Source organism: Anabrus simplex, chromosome 2 (genome assembly GCF_040414725.1).
Source record: "Anabrus simplex isolate iqAnaSimp1 chromosome 2, ASM4041472v1, whole genome shotgun sequence".
NCBI classification, from domain to species: Eukaryota; Metazoa; Arthropoda; class Insecta; order Orthoptera; family Tettigoniidae; genus Anabrus; species Anabrus simplex.
In genome coordinates this window covers 611,449,405-611,474,025 of record NC_090266.1, presented here as the reverse complement: position 1 = coordinate 611,474,025, position 24,621 = coordinate 611,449,405, and the positions used below count along the sequence as shown (strand labels likewise).

The following is a 24,621-nucleotide window of genomic DNA, read 5'->3' as shown; positions in this document are numbered from 1 at the left end:
TTAGATACTTCTGATTTCCAAAAAACATATGGGACGACCATTTAACAACACTAATTTCAATTTAAAGAAAACAGTTAGACTCGAGGCAAGATGAATTTTACAATAGTTTACATTGGGAGTATCCTACAAAACGGTAAACAGATATTACCCATTAATACGAAAATTTTAAGAAAGTTTTGAAAGACATTAGGCCACTGTACAATAGCAAAAGTAGAAGAAAAGATAATACCCGGGACAGGAACGTGGGGAAAAAGGGAAGGACGTGAAAGAGAACAGTACCAAAGGCTGGCAACAGGGATTAGGAAAAATAGAACCTACAAGCATTGATGGAATTCAAATTTTCAAACAGAAGCTAGGCGTTAATAAAATTACAATTAGTCCTATTCTTGCGTTCGTTCACCAAGTCTATTGGAATCCAGTGGTTCATATCACAGTAATCACTTGACGTAATTGAAAGTCAAATTTTGAAAAGAGGTCGTAATGCAGCTGCAAGAAAAACACCACTGTCAACAGCTCAGACTAGCGATATTATTTGCGTGAACAGTCATTAGTAGCCAGTACGGCATGATGAAATCAGGAAGTGCAGCATTAAAAAGAAAGTGAAGTATGGCAAGGGAAAATAGATTTTAAGTTCGCTCACCCGTCCAGCAGTCCTTGAGCTTCAATCATGAACATTAAGCACCATTTAAAAAGAAACATTGCACACGGACCAGCCGCTAGCGTAAGTAAAATAAAGTCCTCCCTCCACACAAGTCGTCGTCTTCATCCAACTCGCCGATCAAGCCGAGAGCAGGCCTTATTTATATTCCGATGGAAACGTCCAGAAAAGACGAGAGCAGACGGTACACATTGCACAGCGTGGCGGTAGGGGAAGAAAGGAGGGAGGGTAGGCAGCACGAACAGTACAAACTGGACAGGCGAAGAGAGCACACACACACAGGTTAGTAGCAGCATGTCAAGCGTAGCAGACGTAGAATCACGTAGAATAGTTGAAAAATTTGGAGCACGTTATAAGGCTGACATATTTGAACACCTTCAAATACCACCCGACTGAGCCAGGGTGGAACCTGCCAACTTGGGGGTTAGAAGGCCATTTCCTTAACGTCTGAGCCACTTATCCCGAGTACACCCGAAATGATTATGTGAACCCGGTGAATGGCCCTGGTAATGCTAACATAATGTGGACATACGGCATAGCTGCACTTCACACAGTTACGGTAACCTTAGTAATGAAATGCTCAGACACTAAAGATATAATAGGTTTTTACCCACTAAAGTACATGAGTGCAAAAACTCTATTGACTCTAAACATTGATATTTAACTGCATGGACGAGCTTCAGTTCATTTTAGTCTGCTTGATAGCGGATAACCACAGCATGAAGGTGTTGGTAGTGTAAAACCCTGTGTTACAAACCCAACTAATCCCTCCAAGTCGCTATTTATTCTGTGTAACAGTGTACAGATTGCTCCATCTATCACACTTGTAAGTTTTGTTATACTCAAAGATCCAGCCAAACATGTTCGCAGGCAAGCACAGATTATTGTAAAACACACTTGCATCTAAATCACTCGATGCCTAGGCGTACAAGCAGCAGTGCGCAACGAGCTCCCAAAAAGAATGTCACCCAAGCACAACAACAACAGCAATAACTACAACTCTGGTACACAGATATAGACAAGGAAGAGGCCACCACCAAAATCCTATATTCAACCAAATCTAAAAATCAAGATTTTATCATCTGCTTTAACATTTTTTTTTTTTTAACACGTTTACAGCTGAGCTACCTCTACCCACAATATTTGACTACTCAGTGACTTGTGTTTTCATTACAAGCATATATGAATACATTTCTTAGTCAAATAGAACATCCTCAAGAACTGTTTACGAGCTCAAAATCAATCAACATAAACATAGGCGCACAAGATCCCATTGAGGAAGCCTGAAGAAAGAATATGCAAGACATAAACTTTTAATTTCATCAAGTGTTTTTATATACACATTCTCAGTGTTTTTAATGTGTTTAAATTCACCAAGTGTTTTATATACATGTTTTCTGTGTTTTTAATGTGTTAAATGTGCATGTACAATTTATTTTAATAGTTAAGATTTTTACTACCATATTTTAATCTCAGAAACAATTTCAATCTCACGAAATCACAAATGAAATGACGACAACATCTAACTCACAACCCCATTAGACATCCGGATGCACTGAGGGATGACGATATCTTTGTAGATAAGTAACATATACAAATGGCTAATGGATGTAATATTGTAATCTGTCAGCTGATGATGACTGTATATAGTCGAAACCGATACTGATGTAAATCTACTTTACAATAAATAGTATTGATAGGTGGAATTTCTTTCTTGTCCATATACGTGTAATCAATCAGTACTGAAATTAAACTTATAAATAACGATCTGCACCCGTTTTATGGCTTCATTCAATGTACCTATAATCAATTAATAGTGGCGCTCACGATTTCTGCTGTCTTCTAGCTCGTAAACACACATCTCGTTATATTACCCTGGTTTAGGGAGAGGGACCGATGTCTTTCATAATTGTAATAAATTTAAAGGGATGCATGAAACTGGATCGCAAGGGGCTGGTGAACCACCCGGTGTATTAGGTTTGAATAGGTATATATTGAACTGACTTGAACTAAAGAGGAGAGGTTGGAATGAACTACAGGGTAGGTATGTGAAAAGCCTTACCGAATATACAATGGTGAAATCTGTGCTGTATTTCAGTCATTAGTCAACATTCTTATGGAAGATTACATAGCAATACCATCTGCTGAGTAGAACTGGAAAATTATTTTAAAAACTTTAACCCATATAAGCCCAAATTATTATATTATATATTTTTATATTTAATCAAATTTGAGTGTAAACTTAATAATGCATCTACTTACACAATAAAAACCACAATTTTGAACTATATTTATTGTCCTTTTAAAAAATAACTTTGTGCTCAAAATAGGATGTTGGGCCTTAAGGGTAGCAATATTCGCTTTAGATGTTATTGAAAATGTATTAATTTCAGAGAAGAACACAGTATTTTACAGTCTCATATACCTTTCTAATTTGAGCAGATTACCACTTTGATCATAAGCTCACTGGACAAATAATTTGTCACCCATGAAGAAATCATTGCAAGCATCATTTAATACCGTGTAACTCCGTCTCTGGACATGGTAACCGCCTGGATTTGATCGCACAATTTCACCAAATTGTTGGGATGTTGATGTCGGCGTTTTACCCGCCGTTCCAACGTGTCCCGTGGATTTTCGGTGTGACTCAAGTCATGTGATTTTGGAGGCAAATCAAGATGTAATATGGTAGGGGAGTGTTCATAAAACCAGTCACATAATGCATCCAGCCTGATCAACTTTCCTAGTGTCGTCTTGAAAAATCTGTGTAACAATAGCATACTCATCATTTAAATGTTCAATAATAGGCAACACCTGATCATCCAGAATGTTTAAAATGGTTCATTTTAGAGACCATCTCAGTGAGCGGGCCCAATCCATGATACGAGAAACACCCCCAAAACATCACAGATCCACCTCCGGCTTGAACTTGACCTTGTATGCATCCTGGATGAAATGCTTCATTTGGCATTTGGTGCACTCGATTACGTGCATCATTGAAATACAGGCAAAAACGTGATTCTTCAGACCACATTACATTCCGCCAGTCAGCTGCTGCCACGTTCGAAGATTTCTAACCCATTTGAGATACGCAGCTTTATGTGCCTGTATGAGCAATTGCCTCTTGTGAGGTAACCGACTCCAAATGTTCATTGCATGCAGTTCCCATCACAAAGTTCACTGACTACAGCAATTCCTGTTGGGTTTGGAAGCGATTTTGATTCACAAGCCATGAAACGCTTCTCCGGTCCCTCTCAGTCAGGATCTTTATCCAACCACAATTCTAACGTCGTGTTTCGTGGCCATGTGTAGTACAACATGGCTTGTGACACGCTGTGCAGTCCACTGTGAAACGCCAACAAATCCAGCAACTTCACGCACCCTATAGCCATGGGCACGGCCAAACAGGATTGCTCCTTTTTGCCACTGTCACATCCTTACAGCTACCCATGTTGATGTACACTGTCCGCTTGAAACATCAATGTCTCACTGATCGCTACTGCCTTATGCTCATGTTGAGGCAGTGCATGTGCATTTGAGCACAGGACATGTTCACTGCGCCATCTGTACAGGTTTAACGATCCATCTGTGCGTGGGCACTAGCGCGACTAATTTTTTGTCTAGTAAGCTTATGTCTTCATTTACTGTGGTACAGAGCGAAGCACTGAATACATAATGTGACAGCATCTTGACACAGAAGGATCTGGGCTTTCTCCTGCACCCTGCTCTGCACGCATTTTCTCTCCTTGCATCTCGTTATGACGTGAACCACACCATTGAATCTGATGATGTCATGCATTACTCTAAGCTTGATTGTGATGATAATGGCCTCCCTGGTGGTTTTCGATTGGTGTCGAGCTTGAGATGAGGCAGCACAGTCACTGCTCATCTAGAAGAGAGGTGGTCCTGTGCCTCTGTTTCATGAATATATCTGTCAATCAACCATGCATTCATTACAAACATATCTATAATTTTTGTTTCTTGGACAATTTACTTTTTTTAGCCTCTTGAGAAGATGTAGACAGGAATGGATCAGATGTTTCAGAACTTTAACAAGATTTGGAAGATATACATAATTTCAAGTGGCTCAGGTACGTTCTGAACTTAAACAGTTCCGATAATATCATCCGGCCCCTCTTCGTCATCCGTCAAATCATCATCATTTGGTGGGCATACAGTGCCATAGATAGGATTCTCATCTTGCAGCAGTCCACTTTCCAACCTCAGACCATTCAGAATATCTACAATTTTGCAAGTGTGAGAACTCTAATTCTTTGAGTTCTAATTCTTTGAGTCATGGAGGCCTAAAAAAGAGAAGGAACTATTCTTACTATACATATATAATGAACATTGTTATTATAATTACTAGTAGTAGCAGTGGGATGAGCAAAATAATCATCATCATCATCATCATCATCATCATACTGCGAACACACAGAATATCACCTGAACGTACGTATATAAAAACCCTAGAGCCCTTTGATGGGTAGTAGCATGTCACATACCTGAATTCAGTAGTTTCTTCAAAATTTTGGAAATGCTTTGACACAAGTAAAATACTGTAGTTTTCACATAGACACAGACACAGAATGTGCTTCCACTAATGGTGTAAACAACAGCACTGAAAAAGGAGGGAATGGTGGACATTCAGCTGCATTGTTCAATTTAACACACATACTAGGCTATTGTTCTTCAGGAGACAAGCGTCTTATTTTGACACTATTATTAACATCGTTACAAGTCGCACATAATATTGTTCAGGAAACTGTCTTAAGCGGTAATCGAAAACAGTGAACAATTATTAATAATCTTGACCATGATGGTCGGGATTGGATCCGTATTGACTTAGTAACAGTAAATATGTTGGAAGATAGTCCGCCTAGTCAATACAATTCATTTATTTACCTTTCACCTTAACATCTAGTACATGTTTCGAGAATATTATGCATTCTCTTCCTCAGCTAGTGGATTAAAATTCAGTATACAATAAGACCTGACTAAAATACGGGGGCCCCCATTAAAATTCAAAACAATGAGTATGACAATGTGACACTTAAAAATTTTGGATAGTACAAACATAGAATTAAAATCCCATTTTGTCAAGTACAAATTAAAAACACAGTATAGTCTAATTAATGTCTAATTAAATACAACGTCTTGTGATGATATGAATTCACAGTGTCCTTGAAGTTGCCTAGCGTAGTTCAAAAATGTTGAGCTAAGGATGAATTTAATTGCATTAAAACTTGAAGTCCTGCCGATATCCACCTACTCATCACTAGTCAAATTTCGACTCTGGAATGGGAGGAGGCGCAATTTAACATTGACCTCTCATTATTTACAATATTAAAGAAAAAACAAGATATTTTAGATAGAAAATACCAGAGGCTCATTGAAGACAATTGCATCACCAAAGATGAAATACGAAATAACAACACATACACGACAACACACACATTTTATCCGCCACTCAAAAACCTGACCAACGTTGATTTCAATGACGACGAAGTCGAAATCTTAACTAAGGGTCCCAAACATAACTGGCCACACACGAGTAAGACTGTCCAAAATAGAGAACTAGTGAAACTGATAGCGGAATCTGAAGTAGCAATTGCAGAGGTACCCATAGACGAACAAGAGAACATGAGGTTCGAGGCTAAAAATAAAATTTGTAAAATAATGGAACATAAAACCATCGCAGATACCCACACTAATAACAATCTCCGAAAGATTAATAAGAAGATTAAAGATAATAACATAATTGTCACGAAAGCTGACAAGGGTAACACTATAGTTTTAATGAATAAAGATGATTACATCAGTAAAACGAATGATTTCCTGAAGGGAGACAACTTTCGTCAGATAAAGAAGGACCCCACTAACAACATGCAAAAGACTTTCAAACAAATTTTAGCTAACACTAATTTTTTGATGAATTCGAATGAAACAAAACGCTTGGTAAATATGAACCCAGGATTACTGAAATTGAGGGCTATGCCTAAGGTACACAAAGAAGGCATACCTATTAGACCGATTGTTAACTTCAGAAACAGTCCTACATATAAAACGGCCAAATTTGTACACACGTTTTTAAAGAAACACTACAGATTTAATGTAGATACAAGTCTCCGCAATACCATAGATTTTTGTGATAGGACAAAAAATTTAATTTTATCGCAATATAATACTATCCATAGCTTTGATGTGAAAGATATGTACTCGAATATTCCGATCACGGAGACTATCAACATTGTTAAGAACAACTTAAACACACATAGTTCGTTGAGTAAAGTAGAAATTGATGAATTCATCAACTTATTAAAGTTTATATTAGAAAACCACTTTTTTACTTTCAACAACAACGTGTACAAACAAGTTAATGGGTTGGCCATGGGATCACCAGCGTCTGGTATCCTTGCAGATATATTTATGGACCATATGGAATCTAATAAAATAATCGGTAAAATAAAAGGATTAGACTTATGGTTAAGGTTTGTTGATGACGCGTTCGCTATCATTAACGAACAAGAACTCAAGCCAAACGAACTGTTAGACCAATTAAACAACCTTGATAAACATATAATGTCTACAATCGAGTCGGAAGATAATAAAAGTCTAAACTACTTAGACGTAACATTAACTAGAGACAATAAAAACCTGATTTACCAAGTATTTAGAAAACCTACACACACAGATGTTGTTATTAGGAAAGACTCGAACCACCCAGGAGAACATAAGAAAGCGGCATTTTACAGCTTCATCAATAGAGCAGTAAGAATACCATTAAACAGAAATGATTTTAATAAAGAGATAAACATTATACAAGATATTGCCAAAAGAAACGGTTACCCCAAAAGCTATGTCAATAGGATAAAGAGTAAGGTCGTGAATAGACCTAACACCCTACTTGTAAATAAGGAAGACAAAAAGAAATTCGCTACATTCACTTACAGTAATAAACAATCATACAGTTTGGCTAAACTATTTAGAAAACACAATATCCATGTATCCTTTAGGACAGACAATAATAATAATAATTTATTGTTCAATTTGAATAGCGTAAACACCAACAGTAGGTTCAGTAAATCAGGAGTATACAAACTGTCGTGCCAAGATTGCGGAAAAAAATATGTCGGACAGTCAGGTAGAAGTGTGGTGGTACGGTATAAAGAGCATGTCAATGCACGAAAACATTCTAGATACTCTGCAATGTGTGTACACATGCATGAAAGCAACCATCATTTCACAAATATTGAACGTGATATGACTTTATTACATTCATTAAGCAAAGGCAAACAAATGAATGCCTTAGAGAAATTAGGAATATACAAATTGCAAAAATTTGATAATGAGAACAACCTAAATGAACACATTGCAGAAGACAATCAGTTGTTTAAATTGGTAACCCAATACCCTAGTAAGAGGCCAAATGATGTCAAGCGTGTAAGGGGGGAAGTATGACTGTAGTACCAGGGACGGTTCCTTCCACCCCTCCTTCCATCCAACACGCAACCCAATGTAATTCTGTAACCAGTTGCCATACAACATCAGGTGCCTCAACATCTATCTAACACATGCATGCCACACGTAATATTTACATCATCACACTGGTAAGGTTTAATATTTTTACCCCGTTGTATTCTCATTTGTACATGTCGGAGCCTTTTGTTAATTTTTAATTCATTTCCTTTTTATAGACCATTTTAACCTATTTTCAACCTGGCTGCATAATACATCTATCAACCGAAGATAATGGCAGGACTCCAAGTTTTAACGCAACTTCATTTATTCTTGTACAAATCCAATTCAAATACGCAAGATAGTATTATAATTCCTAGGACACCGTAATTTCACATCATTATACGACGCTGTGTCCAATATTTTAATTTAAATAGACATCATTTTAACACCCATTAACGGTGGATATCGGCAGGACTTCAAGTTTTAATGCAATTTCATTCATCCTTAACATTTTTGAACTACGCAAGGCAACTTCAAGGACACTGTGAATTCATATCATCACAAGACGTTGTATTTAATTAGACATTAATTAGACTATATTGTGTTTTTAATTTGTACTTGACAAAATGGGATTTTAATTCTATGTTTGTACTATCCAAAATTTTTAAGTGTCACATTGTCATACTCATTGTTTTGAATTTTAATGGGGGCCCCCGTATTTTAGTCAGGTCTTATTGTATACTGAATTTTAATCCACTAGCTGAGGAAGAGAATGCATAATATTCTCGAAACATGTACTAGATGTTAAGGTGAAAGGTAAATAAATGAATTGTATTGACTAGGCGAACTATCTTCCAACATATTTACTGCAACAGTGAACAATGTAGTATATCTGAACACATTAATTAAATTAATTCTGTTCAAAGTAAACAAGATACGAGATTTCACGATAACTGTAACACATTTATTTTGCTGATCTTGGCAAGAATACTAATAGCTTGCTTATTGTTGGCAAGTTATTGAATGTTTCACCAAAAAATGAGCTCCAAAATTGTTCATTTTATAATATTCGATAATAAATTCTGACATAAGTATTGCAAACAACTTTTAAATCAGAAATAATGCCCTGTCCTCAAAATAAGACGCTGGGCTTAAATGGGTTAAAGGTCGTAAGATCATTGATGGTTAACACTTAACACAAACATATTTCATTAACTTGGATAATCAGTGGTGTGACTAGTTAAAATTGATCAAAATTCTTGAATTATAAAATTTGGATTGTTCACCTATATGAATAAACAAACGGGAAGATCTAGTTCTGAATACTATGTCAGTGTCGTGTTGATTTTATTGTCATATTCCATGTGGTAAGATGTCTGGAGGAAAAAGCTGTTCTGTTTATTTGTGAATCCATCTGTCCATCTATGAATTGACTAAATGCCTCCATGATCCTCTATTTTTAACTAGCTCTGTGACCTTATTTAATTCCATTCCTCTTATCTTTAAATCATTAGAAACTGGGTCGAACTATCGACGTCTCGGTCTCCCTCTACTATTCTTATCCCCCATGACCAAATCTGTTATTTTCCTCAGTAACCTGTCCATTTCCATTTGTCTCACATGACCTCACCACCAAAGCCGGATTATGCGTACAGTTCATCCAGCAAGTTAACTTAGCTTGTACCTTCTCATTCTGAGTACCTCCTGCCATTGTTCCCACCTGTTCGTACCAGCTACCATTCTCTCTGCTTTCATGTCTGTTACTTCTAACTTACGAATAAGATATCCTGGGTCCTTTTTGTTACATCTGTCAAATATCTTACTTAAATGGCCTCTTCTGTGAGGGATTTCTTTCTTTTAATGAAAAATTAAGTTGTAAGGTTGTACTTTTCTGGACAGTACTGCTTGTCGTACTGTGCTTGGTGTGTTTAATTCGAGGCTACCATATATTCATCCACCCATAACAGTTTTTCAGTTGTACCACCTTAGAGTTTACACATATCCACCCCTGGTGTAAAGTTTGGCCATGTGCTTTTCTTCCCGCTTAGGCTTGGTTAGGTTCCCGAGCTGCCATAAATTTAAAGACTGGTCTGCTGTGAGGTGCAGTCAACACCAGGAACACAGCTTCGAAGTGAAGTGAGTTGAAATTCCCCTCTTAGGCATCCTAGTAATGGTTTTTCACTTCAAATCTGGGGTGTTTCCAAGATGGTGTATTAACTAAAGGTCACAACTGCTGCCTCCTGAAATTTAGCTGAAATTAATTACAGGTATAGACACCACAGCCACGCAGGTTATTAAGTAGACTATAACACACAAAGTACACAGAGTTATATGAAACTACTGTTGTAATTTAATGACTGAAATTCTTTAATAGGAAAATAATGTTTGTCATGTGATCACTGAGTCAGTCAGTCTCAAGAACACCAACATCATAAACATTTTTCACTTTCTTGGTACTAGACTCTGATAATGTCCTAGTGTTAAAGTCTCATACAGATGTTAGCTTTCTGAGCCCCATGGTGATTGCTGATTTGCAGTCTTCTTGTGCTCTTAACCTTCTTGATGTTTAGAATCATGTGAATACCTTTTCTACTGCATTTTTAACTTTGTTCCGGATACATTCTGCTCTTTGACAGTTCTTTAATCAATTTTTGACCTTTGCAGCACTAGCAGTTTTATTGTTTTCCTGGTTATGATTCACAGTATAACAGTCGGATTTTTTAGTGACTGTTGATTAGCTGCTGTATAATGTTATATACACTCTCTTTCTCACTTACACACAATTCCCCTTCAAGCCATATTATGCTGTGTGGACAAACTCCACTGGCTGGCAAAATGAATGGATCATTTGAGTTTTCAAAGAAAAAATCAAGTTAAATTGTGGTACATTTGTTTCATTATTTACATTTATGACGAGTGCATTCGTTGGCCCCTGTGCGTGTGCTGCTACCAAACAGTGGAAAAGACACTAGTTACGCACCACCACCTTCAAAAGTGAAATGTGAACCATACCCGGACGTACAAAAAATAACGTGTAAAACAATATAGTACGCCCCTCGTATGTACATACATACATACATACATACATACATACATACATACATACATAAAGACTGTATGTTAGCCACCAGTCATTGAAGTCAAACATTTTATTTTACTTCTAGTGTTAAAAGTTGAATATGATGTTTTATAATAATAATCTTGTGACCTTGGATATGAGAAGTAATTAAGAAATTATGTTGATGATCAATACCATCATTTTTTTAATACAGGTGTCAGTTCAAGAAGGATGCAAGAAAATACTTGTGTCTGATTACTTCAATCTTCATAAAAAGCTGATAGACATGCAGCAGAAAGGAATATCAGTTGAAGGTAAGCTGTAAAGATTTAGTATGAGAGAATCAATTATTTGTGTAGTAATTGTTTCAGTTGGTGTGCAAAAGGCCTTCGTTAGAACATTTCACTTTTAACTGAATATTGTGAGGTAACCACAATTTTTGAAGACTAAACCTTGACAGTGTACACTAAATTTGTTGTACTAAATAAAGTTAAAATGTCTATACAGCAAAACCCCTATTTTACGATTTTCAGAGACCTGAATTTTATTTAACCTTAAATCGAGGTTTCGGCAAAAAGCACACCTTTTCCAGACATCTTTGCTTGTATTGACATAAATGGCACTAGTGTACATCATTTACTCAGCGACAGCAATAAAACGAAGAATATACTTGCCTTAGATACTCTACTGTGGATCTGAATTGTTCATCCTTCCTTTTAATGTTTGTAATAGAGAAAACTTGAGGTCTGGCTCCTTGGCTGATTGGTCAACGTACTGGCCTTCAGTTCAGAAGGCTCCAGATTCAATTCCAGGATAGATTGAGGATTTCAACTGCTTATGATTAATTCCTCTTGCTCGGGGACTGGATGTTTGTGTTCGTCTTAATACACTTCTCTTCATCTACTTCCATCACACCACAATACACTCCACCACAGAAACATGCAATAGTGAGTACATCCCTCCAGATAGGGTTGGTGTCAGGAAGGGCAATCAGCTGTAAAACTTTGCCAAGTTCACTTGTGTACTGTTATGGCTAAAACTCTACGTCTGGTAAGCTTAAGTACTGTATACAAAAATCAGAAATAGGTTTGGCTCAATTTTTGTTGGTCTCTTTATATCAACATCATAGGAAAATGGCTTAACAGAATTTGTCAAAACCTGGTATTTAAGTTCTGTTATGGCCACAGTATGCACTGAACTGTATATTTGATTAGCTGTAGTACCCATTATTCATGGGACAATCACACAGCATGTGCAGAATTATTTAACTCCACACCACTTTCCGCCAATATTCAGGAATGCTGTTTTACTTGGGATGCAGCAATAATCCTATCTGTCGGAGATGAGTGGCAGCACAACAGATAAATCACAACACTGGTCAGTGTAATTTTATTGTTGATCAGTTTTATGAGCTTTCACTATTGTAGGCCTTAACATTTATTTTCTTCCAACACTGGGATATTAGGCATCCAATGTAAAAGGGAGTCCTTCCTTCTCTCATGACTCCTTCCTGTCTTATTCTTCAGGCAATCATTCCTTTACGATTTGTATAATCCATCTTCACAGTTTTCTTGTCGATATGGACTGACGCCTTAAGACAATCATGACAAAAACCATCACCAGTTAACATGATTGGACAATACTTTCATGTTAACAGTGCTCGGCATTGTTTTGGACTAAGCAACAAAAGTATAAATTCATGGATTCTATTATCATAGTCGGTACGGTAAAACTGTATGAGACATAAATGATTAGAAATTTAATTCGATATAACTTTAGTTATGTAGTATTTATCGATAGGACCACTAATAACATAGAGATTTGAAAATTAAATTTAGAAATTTAATTCGATATAACTTTAGTTATGTAGTATTTATCGATAGGACCACTAATAACATAGAGATTTGAAAATTAAATTTTAGGCCTTCCCCTAAAGTACCATTTCACTTGGCGTGAATACAGTTATTTATAGCCCAGATTGTAGTGCCTCATTTGCCGACTTCAGATACTGAATTTCATTAAATTATCTTCTGCTATTCTTTCAAGATGCACGTATATACACGCGCGCGCGCACAGACAAAGATGACGGAAATTTTTTAAAAAATGCGTTTCCTTGTTACTGTGGACACTACCGATATAAAAATACTATTTTTTAAATTCTGAGCAATGTACAGACAAAACTCTTTATTTTATTTATATATATATATAGATTGATGTTACCACAAAGACGCACACACGCGATGCTGTCAGTTGTGTATAGTGATGCAAATTCCAGTGCCGCTGCTGACACTGGTGTGCACAGTCCCAGTGCCAAATGTGTCACCGTGCCAAGACACTGGTGCCGCGGCACTGTCAGTGCCACGATGACTACTTATTCATTGGACTCGTATAAAAACGTTTATACTTCATGTATTGACAAAAAAAAAAAAAAAAAAAGGAACTTCACATTTGTATTAATATTTTCCTGCAAAATACTACAAAATAACCCTCAAATAAGTTTTCCATTCAAATTCAAGAACAGCATTTTTTTCACTTTATTCACTGACAGTTCTGTTTCGTCTGTTAGTCAAAATTTACATGCAAAATACTACAAAATAAACCTCAAATAAATTTTTCATTCACATTCAAGAACAGTATGTTTTTCACTTTATTCGCTGACAGTCTGTTAGTGAAAATTTGACCAGCTTTTGAAAACACACCTTTGGCAGGCGCGCATGTTGCTACAACACACAACTTCCTGACAGCTCAATAATAAATGTTGGGATACTGAAGCTTTCTTCCCAACCGCCATTTTAATGGATCTGCATGCCTGGCTATTAAGGGGTCTTCCAGGTACAACGAAGTATTAAACATGTTATCGTTGATTTGAACGATATACAAGATTTACAAATATCTCACACTGCAATGCACTGGTTTTTATCATCTAAAATGAAATAGCTCCACAAAGGGCTAGATTTTCGTCTGTCTGCCATTGACACAAAATTCAAGACAATTGATAATATAACGAAAGAGAATAAAGCATAACGTGGCACGGCCCGGCAGCACTTGGAAGGAGAGATGGCGTGGAATGACATTAGTAGACGAATAGGTTTGAATGGCGTCTATAAAAGTAGGAAAGATCACAATATGAAGATAAAGTTGGAATTCAAGAGGACAAACTGGGGCAAATATTCATTTATAGGAAGGGGAGTTAGGGATTGGAATAACTTACCAAGGGAGATGTTCAATAAATTTCCAATTTCTTTGAAATCATTTCGGAAAAGGCTAGGAAAGCAACAGATAGGGAATCTGCCACCTGGGCGACTGCCCTAAATGCAGATCAGTATTGATTGATTGATTGATTGATTGATTGATTGACGAGGTGACCCGTACGTACCATAGAAGCTATCTGTCCTGGTGCACTGCCACTGACACCGGCACGGATCTGAAAAACACTGGCCTGTACGTGCCGTGCCGTTGGCACAAGGCAGTCACGTGGCCACAAACAATAGTGCTTCGTTCGGCAACAGTGCCAGCCGCCAGTGCCCGGCATACTGTTCGATTTACTCATGGAAAAACAGACTTGATTGATATGTTTTTGCCCTTATTAACTGTATAAATAAGGTCAATATTCATGTCACAAACCTTTTTATTCTTGTAAACGTTTCACAGATTTATTTTTATGGCAGTGCCACTGGCACTGGTTCATTTTAATTCATGGCACCGTGCCTACCATGCCGTCCCTGGCACTGGTGTCAAAGCACGGTGCCAGTGCCTTCCTTACATGACTAGTTGTTTACACTATTTTATTTACAAACTGTATACATATATTATACACACGTCAATAAACCGCCATTTTGAACAACTGCCTACTACGAAGAATAAGAAGAAGACTGCAACACTTGCATGTCAGCCAACTACCAACCAAACAAAATTCACATATTTGACTTCAAACGCTCGGCTAACACGACTTCCACACAAGTCTCGTTAAAACAACTTGAATCTATCATCAGGACTGCCTCTTTATATACGTTGCCTGGCCAGCCTTCTAGAAGAATATGACACAACATGTTTTCTCGTAATTTTGAGACACTCCAATATCCTTTTTACAATCTAAGGAAGTTTCTACACAATTCTAGTCACACATTGCATTGTTCTGGTCTTATTACAGTGTGTTGCACAATGTTGCGTTGGATTATACATCATATATACAAGTAATAATAAATTATTTACTATTAATTACATGTTCTTATATTAAATAAACTTATATTAATATATATATATATATATATACAGCAAATGTTGCATGACATAACCTCACAAATAATACGATAATGATCATACCAAATAAAGTTTGTACACAACTATGTGATTAATACACTGGCCGGCAAAAAAAGTGGATCACTTTGAAAAAAAATTGTTTCAATGGATATAGTGTTAGTCCAGTGTCCTAAATAAATAATAATACTGATAATACTAATCAAACATTATGTTACCTTCACGTTTAACACTAAATTCACTTTCAAAATTTATCTGACATTCACTTTATTATGATATTTTATCGTTTCTGTAATTCCTGTAATTTTTACTCATTTGCATGTCTTTCACTGTATTTAAGTTAACTCCAATTTTAACACTTTCACTGATTTACACTGTCAGAAAATGTTTTAGCAAACCACTAGAGGCATTAAAATCTGGTGTTTCCGCCTCTGGCAGTGATGACCTCCTGGAGGCGTTGTGGTACACTGCGCACTAGATTCCTAATTGTTTCCTGAGGAATACTGTTCCATTCTGTCACCAATCGTGCCCACAGTTCAGCCAGAGTCTCGATATTCTGAGACCGAAGTCTTCTCCCAATCATATCCCATACGTGCTCTATGGGCTTTAGGTCAGGACTCCTTGCTGGCCAGTCTAGAGTTTGAATTCCAACTTCTTCTAGGTAATGGGTGACGATACGGGCGACGTGCGGGCGAGCATTGTCGTGCATTAAAATGAAATTGTCGCCCGTAAATTGTGCAAATGGGACAACATGATCCTGCATAACTTCTTCCACATAGCGGTGAGGAGTGAGAGAACCGCCATCAAGAATCACAAGCTCGGTACGGGATTCAAAGTTTATGCCACCCCACACCATCACAGAGTCTCCCCCAAATGGTGTCCTTTGGGAGAGAGTTACGGGTGAGAATCGCTCTCCAGGCCTCCTCCACACTCTTTCTCGCCCATCTGGAGATCTCAGACAGAAGCGGCTCTCATCTGTAAAAAGCACCATGCTCCAGTCCTGAATGGTCCAGTTTCGATGCTGCATCGCAAACTCGAGTCGTCTTCTCCGATGCTGCCCCGTTAATAATGGCCCTGTAGCGGGCCTTCTTGAAGTAAGGTTAGCCTCCTGGAGCCTTCGTCTTACAGTTCTCTCACTCACACGGACATTTCTTGTAGCCTCTAGACGATTTCTCGCCTGAACCGCTGTTGTTCTTCGGTCTCTCAAGACTTGGAGGACAAGAAATAGTTCATCCCTGGCGTTCGTAATTCGTCGACGTCCAGATCCCGGTCTCCTTTCGCATGTTCCACGTTCACGATAACGTTGCACGGCCCGTTGTACACTTCCATAAGATGCTCCTACAGCATGGGCCGCATACCGAAGGCTGCGACCGTCTTCAACCAAGGCGATTACGCGTGCAACATTTTCTCTACTTAGAGGCATCTTGACTCATCAAGGATCGAACAAAAACTGATTTGGAACTCCCCAGAGTTTTTACAAAGAACATCTTATCACTGCAAATGTTTACAGTAACTTTAACGCTTGATTAGGGGGCGAGGAACCCCGTTAAAAGGGACCGTCATAAAACCATGAAAGTTAAAAGGGATCGTCATAAAAGCTAATGGCATGGAAAATTATCTCTAATAGTCAATCAATTCGGACCATATGCACCACACACTTACCAGAGAGTGCTGAAAACATTTATTTATAAAGAGGAACATCACAAAATGAAATATGTCCTTAAAAATTTGTTTTAGCGAACAGAAAATCAACATTTTCAAAGTGATCCACTTTTTTTGCCGGCCAGTGTACTAATACTGCAGTCTGGCCTAAGCTCGCATAGTGTGTAGATGTGCTGAGTCGAGTGTGCCGGTAGAGTGGTAAGTGCAAGAGGGAAGACAAGAGTGAAGAGGAAGATGATCGGTGTGGAGCAGTATTGGGTAGTTATTGGAAGATGACAGGGGAGAAGGAAGGATGCAGCCAAAAGAGAAGGAGACAAAGTGGAAATAAGTATGAAGGCTGAGATGATATTGGCGGTAGCCGTGATTATGGTACTGCTAGTCATAGGGGGCGTGGAAGTAAACCCCCCGGCCCTTCTCCCAGTGGCAACATCAGCTGGGAAGATGTGGAGGTCATAAGGAGGATAGTAAAGAAGGTTGTGGAAGAAGTATACCCATTTGAGCAAATAAAATATATGATTCAGGAACAAGTGAGAGTTTGAAAATATGAGGCAATGGATTCAGGGGAAAACAGACAAAATAACGACCAAAGTGGGGAACAACGAGAGATAAAGTTTATCACTCAAAGAGAAAATAAGGAATATGGAAGAAGAGGTGATGAAGCTGAAGGCAGAAATAGAAGACAGTACCCTGGAACACAGGAAGAAATGCTTATTTATATATGGAGTGCCGGAAGGAGAGGACAATGTGATGACAATTTACAAAGTTGTGGAAGTCATCCAAAACCGAATGAAAATTAACTTCAGTGAAGTGGACATAGACGATGTCGAAAGGATAGGTAAAGCACAGGGTAACAGGCCGATAAAAGTGAAAATGTTATCCTCCCTGATGGCGGAAATAGTGATAAGAAATGCGGGTTATCCACAGAGTACAAATTTTTAGATTAAGAGGGACATGGGAAGAGAAGGGATGGAGAATGTAAAAACCCTTAAGACTTCAAGGATTAAGGGCTCACATTAGGGGTCAGGAATTAGTGGTAACCAATGGCCAATGGACCAGATTTTGGACAGTGACAAAATTACAGGAATTAGAATAGAATTGGAAGCAAGAAGAAGTGGTGGGGAAGAGCGTGGAAGAAAGGCAAGTTTTAGAAAGCAAGGTCGAAGAAGATGGACGTGGTGACAAGGAAAGAGCAATGGGAATCAGGAAGTCGAGTGAGGAAAGGCAGGGAGACGAACATAGTGAAAGAGTGATCGTGCATTGCGATAAGGAATGAGCAGTGGACAACAGTGTGAGAATACAAATGTTTAGAGAAGCAGCTATGGACACACCCAGGGAAGAAGAAAGGCAGAGAGGTGAACACAGTGAAGAGTGGTTAGGCAGAGTGAAAAGGAAAGGTCTGATAGGGAGAGAATAGAACTGTTTGTGAACAAAGGGAGGAGCAGGAGTTTAAGGTATTTGGGGGGAATGAAAAAAGATGAGGAGGGCATAGTAACAAGAAGTAAAATGTCAAGCAAAGGTAGTAAATAAGTAAGGGAATAGTGGACGAAGATTTAGTGATAATATAAGGTAAGATGGTTTGGTTGGTTAAGGAGTAAGTTATAGTGACTGTGAGGATTTGATATGTAGGGTGAATTGGATTTAAAATGTATAGTGAATTTAGTTGTGAAGTGCAGTTTTATTAGGGGAGAGTGGAGTTCGCCGGGTGTTATCTGGAGTGATATGTGGAGGGATTTTAAATTATGGAAGATGGGTGGGTTCGTAAAGAGTATGTAGAAATTGGTAGGTTGTGGAGTGTGCTTATTAATGAATTTTTTAAATGTATAGTGAATTTAATGATTAAGGATGATTTTGAGGTCTGATTATACTTAAGTAGATTTGAATTACAAGTGGAAGTGTTTGTTAATCAAGTATAAGTTGGAAGGTGACGCAGTGGGGTTGTTATTGGTATAAGAGGTTGATTTGTTGGTATGTGTCGGTATATTGAGTGATTGTTGCTAAGAGTGAGTGTGGCCAAAGATGGTTAAATAATTTAATGTATGTTGTAGAAAGGGGAGGGTAGATGTAATTGAAGTGGCAGGAGGAAGTAATACGTGTTTATGAGGAAAAATGATGGTTAGAAAGAAGTGGAATAAGAGGTTGTATATAGTGTATATAGTGGTATATAGTGAGTGAATAGAAGGGTTGAAATCAATATGTGATTATGGTTGTATATGTGTGAATGGCAAGATGTTTATTAGCAAGCTAATGATGGTTAAGAGAAGGGTATGGTATTTTAAGTGAATATACTTTTAGCAAGTTAATGGTTGATCGGTATGTAAAGGTTGTGGTTCTAGATATGAAATGATGCTTAAAAGATGGGTGTGGTAAGTTGAGTGAATGTGGAGTGTAATTGTTATTGGTATTGTATACCTGCCAAGTATTCCGGTTTTTCCGTAAAATGTACGGATTTTGAGTGTGTTTTACGGTTGTACGGATGAACAACGTTATTGTACGTATTTTGAATATCCACGCTTGGTTTCACTTTCTGCGGTCAAATCAGATTTGTTTGACTTTTGATAGTAGCTGGTAATAAGAGGTGCAGTGTTTGAAATTTGACTGGTAAATGTTTCATTAAACAAATTATCGATTATCACCGTACTTTTGTCACCTGTTCGACGTCAACTGCTACTTCATTCATTGAGATGTTCCCAAACAAGTAGCAGGCTGTGATTTTGAAGGAAAGAAATCCGTAAAAATTAGCAGGCTGTGAATTTATATATAACAACTTTTGTAACTGCGTCGTGCTTCGTAGCAGCTGTGAAAGGTTTTGTTTGTGTGTGGGTGTGAGTAACATTAGCCGTAGTTCTGAAACTCATGAAATTGTGTGATTAATTTATTGGCAATTTAGTGTTTTTAGTGGTGTTTGTAATGAATTCAACTAAGAAACAATATTGTCAGTCTTTTAGGGAGGCATATTCTGCTTAATTTCGTTGTTTTATACAATCACGGAAAGTGTTCCCAGTGTTCAGTGGAAACAGATGAGCACTCAGCAAGATGTAACTTTGCACAAGTATTTAATTTCAGGGGTGATCATAACATGTATTTGACTTGTATTGGTATTGTTTATAATTTCCCTCCTTGCCATCCTTTGTCATTGTGTCTCAAGACTTTGCGACACATGCACGTGTTGTTAAAAATTTTCCGCTTTAGGTTCTTCCGGATTTCTTTTTATGAAAGTTGGCAGGTATGGTATTGGAAAAGTATAGTGCACCTAGTGGTTCAGTGTGGTTTAGATAGGTGACGTAGTGATTACGTGTGATTTTGATGGGTGTGATGATCGACAGGTAGACTGAATTATATGAGTTGGTATTTTGAGTGATTGTTGATAAGAGTGACAAGGGTCAAAGATGGATGGATAATTGAATGTGAGCAAGTTGATGGTATATAGTAAATGAGTTGAAGAGTCGAAATCAGTGTGAGATTAGGGTCTGGCTGGTAGGTGCTCAGTTGGTAAAGTTGGGCGGCCAAGTATGATAAATTTATATAGTTGGTAATAAGTTGGATGATGGTAAAAATTGATATGTGATTATGGTTAGTATTTGCAGAGTGTGATTGAAAGAGAGATGTAAAGGGAGCTAGTGACGCGTAGTTGATAAACTACGGGTTTGGTAATATGGCAAGAAGTTAGATAATGATGGTATAGTGAGTAATGAGAGGTAACATGAAAGAACAACAATGCACAAGGTAAAAACATGAAGTCAAAATGTAGGACACAAACTCAGCAGTGATGTAACATGATGACTGTGCAGCAAGAGGTAGTAGATCATGCGAGGAGAGGTAGGTGTGGAATGTTATGGCTTGCTGTGTCAGTCAGGAGAGGTGAAGGAGGGTATTGTCCTCCATATGGGTGGCGTTGTGCCAGTGTACCGGTGTGCCGTACTGCCTTATTTTATTTTAATTTTGCCATTTTCATTTTGACTTTTTGTCATTTGTTCATATAATTGCTGTACTAACATGGCTATCGGTTCTCTGGGAGGGAGTTGTCCATGGGCCATTTGTCAGCAGGTGCCAAGTGTGTGTGTGTGTGGGGGGGGGGCACTATTATTTTTCTCCATTAACGGATCAATAATGGTAGTAAATACTGTGGAGCTGGAGGAAAATAAAGATGTAGTAATAATTATAATGATAATTCAAGCTCGATTTTTGCCTTATTTACCCATGGGTTAGAGAATATTGTTTCCAAGTTATACTAGTCTATTACACTTGTGTCAAGATTAGTGTACGATAAGGGGGCCATAACAAAAAAATATGTCTGTCTACATTAGTTGTATTGAAAAACTACCTTATACAATTTGTGTAAAAATCAAACTTCCAATCTTTTATGTCTCGTGCACTCTTAAAATGCAAGGAATAATAACAGAGATATTTATGATTATTATTAGTACTATTGAACGATTAAAAATTTTGATCGGTTAACCAGTGACTTTATTCGATTAATCGGCCGATTAATCACATTTTAATCGGTTTCACACACTATAACGTCTAGGAAAACACCCGGCATAAAACATGTTTATATTTCGATATACTATAAAGAAGACATACATTTTATTTTAAATTTTAATTGTATTGGTGGCATGCAAGCAAGAAAAAATTAAAAAGCAGTTAAGTTAATATTTTAAATATATTTCAATAATGGTAATTTAATGGTATAGATGCGAGCTGAAGAGAAGACTAGCGGGACGTGAGGTGGGACACGGGGGAGCAGCTTTCTCTCTCAGTCGTCTCGGCTATGGCTCTTCCTAAAAGTATCGTCAGCCAGCAGCCAGTCTCCCTCTGATGATACAAGTGGCCAGTCGAACAGCTCGGTAGTGTTGACCTTTTAAATGTTGAACAGCGATTTGTATATTGAGACTTACATAACTGTGTTATATTGCATCCGGGAGATAGAGGGTTCGAATCCCACTGTCGGCAGCCCTGAAGATGGTTTTCCGTGGTTTCCCATTTTCACACCAGGCAAATGCTGGGGCTGTACCTTTAATTAAGGCCACGGCCGCTTCCTTCCAACTCCTAGGCCATTCCTATCCCATCGTCGCCATAAGACCTATCTGTGTCGGTGCGACGGAAAGCCCCTAGCAAAAAAAAAAACTGTGTTATAAAACATTTATGTTATTATAGTGCTACTTTGTATTACTATTATGGTACCCTGCCGGAAGAAAGGAAAGACTATCCACAGCGAAGCTAGGGAGGTTATCAGACATGTTATCCAATAATGTGATGAATACGCACGAGAAGGGAAACTGTTTTGTGTGTCACCAAGAAAAGTGACATAGAGACACAAGGATTGATGAATTTAATTTAGGCCTACAGACTATTGTTTTAATGTTATTTTATTTCATAGTTTTGTCTATCAAGAAAAGTGGCATAGGGACACAAGGATTGATGAAGCTAATTTAGGCCCACAGTCTATTGTTTTAAATGTTATTTTATTTCATAGTTTTGTGTGTCATCAAGAAAAGTGGCATAGGGACACAAGGATTGATGAAGGTAATTTAGGCCTACAGTCTATTGTTTTAAATGTTATTTTATTTCATAGTTTTGTGTGTCACCAAGAAAAGTGAGATAGGGACACAAGGATTGATGAAGATAATTTAGGCCTACAGACTATTGTTTTAAATGTTATTTTATTTCATAGTTTTGCCTATCAAGAAAAGTGACATAGGGGCACAAGGATTGATTAAGCTAATTTAGGCCTACAGACTATTGTTTCAAATGTTATTTTATTTCATAGTTTTGCCTATCAAGAAAAGTGACATAGGGACACAAGGATTGATGAAGCTAATTTAGGCCTACAGACTATTGTTTTAATGTTATTTTATTTCATAGTTTTGTCTATCAAGAAAAGTGGCATAGGGACACAAGGATTGAAGCTAATTTAGGCCTACAGTCTATTATTTCAAGTGTTATTTTATTTCATAGTTTTGCCTATCAAGAAAAGTGACATAGGGACACTAGGATTAATTAAGCTAATTTAGGCCTACAGACTATTGTTTCAGATGTTATTTTATTTCATAGTTTCGCCTATCAAGAAAAGTGACATAGGGACACAAGGATTGATTAAGCTAATTTAGGCCTACAGACTATTGTTTCAAATGTTATTTTATTTCATAGTTTTGTGTGTCACCAAGAAAAGTGACATAGGGACACAAGGATTGATGAAGCTAATTTAGGCCTACAGTCTATTGTTTTAAATGTTATTTCATTTTCATTCAGTTTTGTGTGTCACCAAGAAAAATGACATAGGGACACAAGGATTGATTAAGCTAATTTAGGCCTACAGACTATTGTTTCAAATGTTATTTTATTTCATAGTTTTGCCTATCAAGAAAAGTGACATAGGGACACAAGGATTGATTAAGCTAATTTAGGCCTACAGACTACTGTTTTAAATGTTATTTTATTTCATAGTTTTGTGTGTCACAAAGAAAAGTGAGATAGGGACACAAGGATTGATGAAGATAATTTAGGCCTACAGTCTATTGTTTGAAATGTTATTTTATTTCATAGTTTTGTGTGTCACCAAGAAAAGTGACAGAGACACAAGGATTGATTAAGATAATTTAGGCCTGGAGTCTATTGTTTTAAATGTTATTTTATTTCATAGTTTTGCCTGTCAAGAAAAGTGACATAGGGACACAAGGATTGATTAAGATAATTTAGGCCTGGAGTCTATTGTTTTAAATGTTATTTTATTTCATAGTTTTGCCTGTCAAGAAAAGTGACATAGGGACACAAGGATTGATTAAGCTAATTTAGGCCTACAGACTATTGTTTTAAATGTTATTTTATTTTATATTTTTGCCTATCAAGAAAAGTGACATAGAGACACAAGGATTGATGAAGATAATTAGTTAGGCCTACAGTATTTTTTAATATTTTGTGATTAAATAAAATTCTATAAAATTGAGTTCGTCAGTAAACTAACTCGTCGAATAATGAATAAATTCCCTCCTCTCTCACCCATTTCAGATGGTACAGCGCTGGCTTTATGAGCGTGCAATATGTCTGTGGGTTCGACCTCGGCTAAGTGCAATAGTATCTGAAGGTGCTGAACTACGTCAGCGTCGTGTCGACAGCTTTATCGACACGTAAAATAACCTTTGCGGCACAGAATTCGTGACGCACAAGCGAGAATATTGTTATACAGAATAGTAGAATAGAATAATTCCATCCCCTAGTTCCGGATCTCCTGGAACTGGGGACAGAGTAATCATTTATTGCTATTTTTTTATATGATTGATCTTCTTATATATATTACTACATTAAACATCATAATTACTCCTAATCACTATTTAGCCTACACCCAATCTCTAAATTGTAGTTTTTTAATTTTATTTCTTTTGATCCTAGACATTAACAGTGTTATATTGTCTAGGACAACACGTATCTTACCGGTACTCCTATTATTAATTAGTGTAATTTGTTTTAGGAGTCCGAACATATTTCTCCTTAGCTTACAATAGACATTATATATTAACTGAATGGCTGA

The 24,621-nt window shown here is 37.4% G+C and overlaps 1 protein-coding gene across 1 annotated transcript in view; it reads left to right on the top strand.

Moving 5' to 3' along the window:
* lt (vacuolar protein sorting-associated protein light) overlaps window positions 1–24,621 on the top strand; it is a 343,814-nt gene that overhangs the window by 253,843 nt on the left and 65,350 nt on the right. The window contains exon 16 of the mRNA XM_067139250.2: window positions 11,392–11,491. Within this exon, the coding sequence (XP_066995351.1) occupies window positions 11,392–11,491 (100 nt within the window). The remainder of the gene's footprint in view (window positions 1–11,391; window positions 11,492–24,621) is intronic.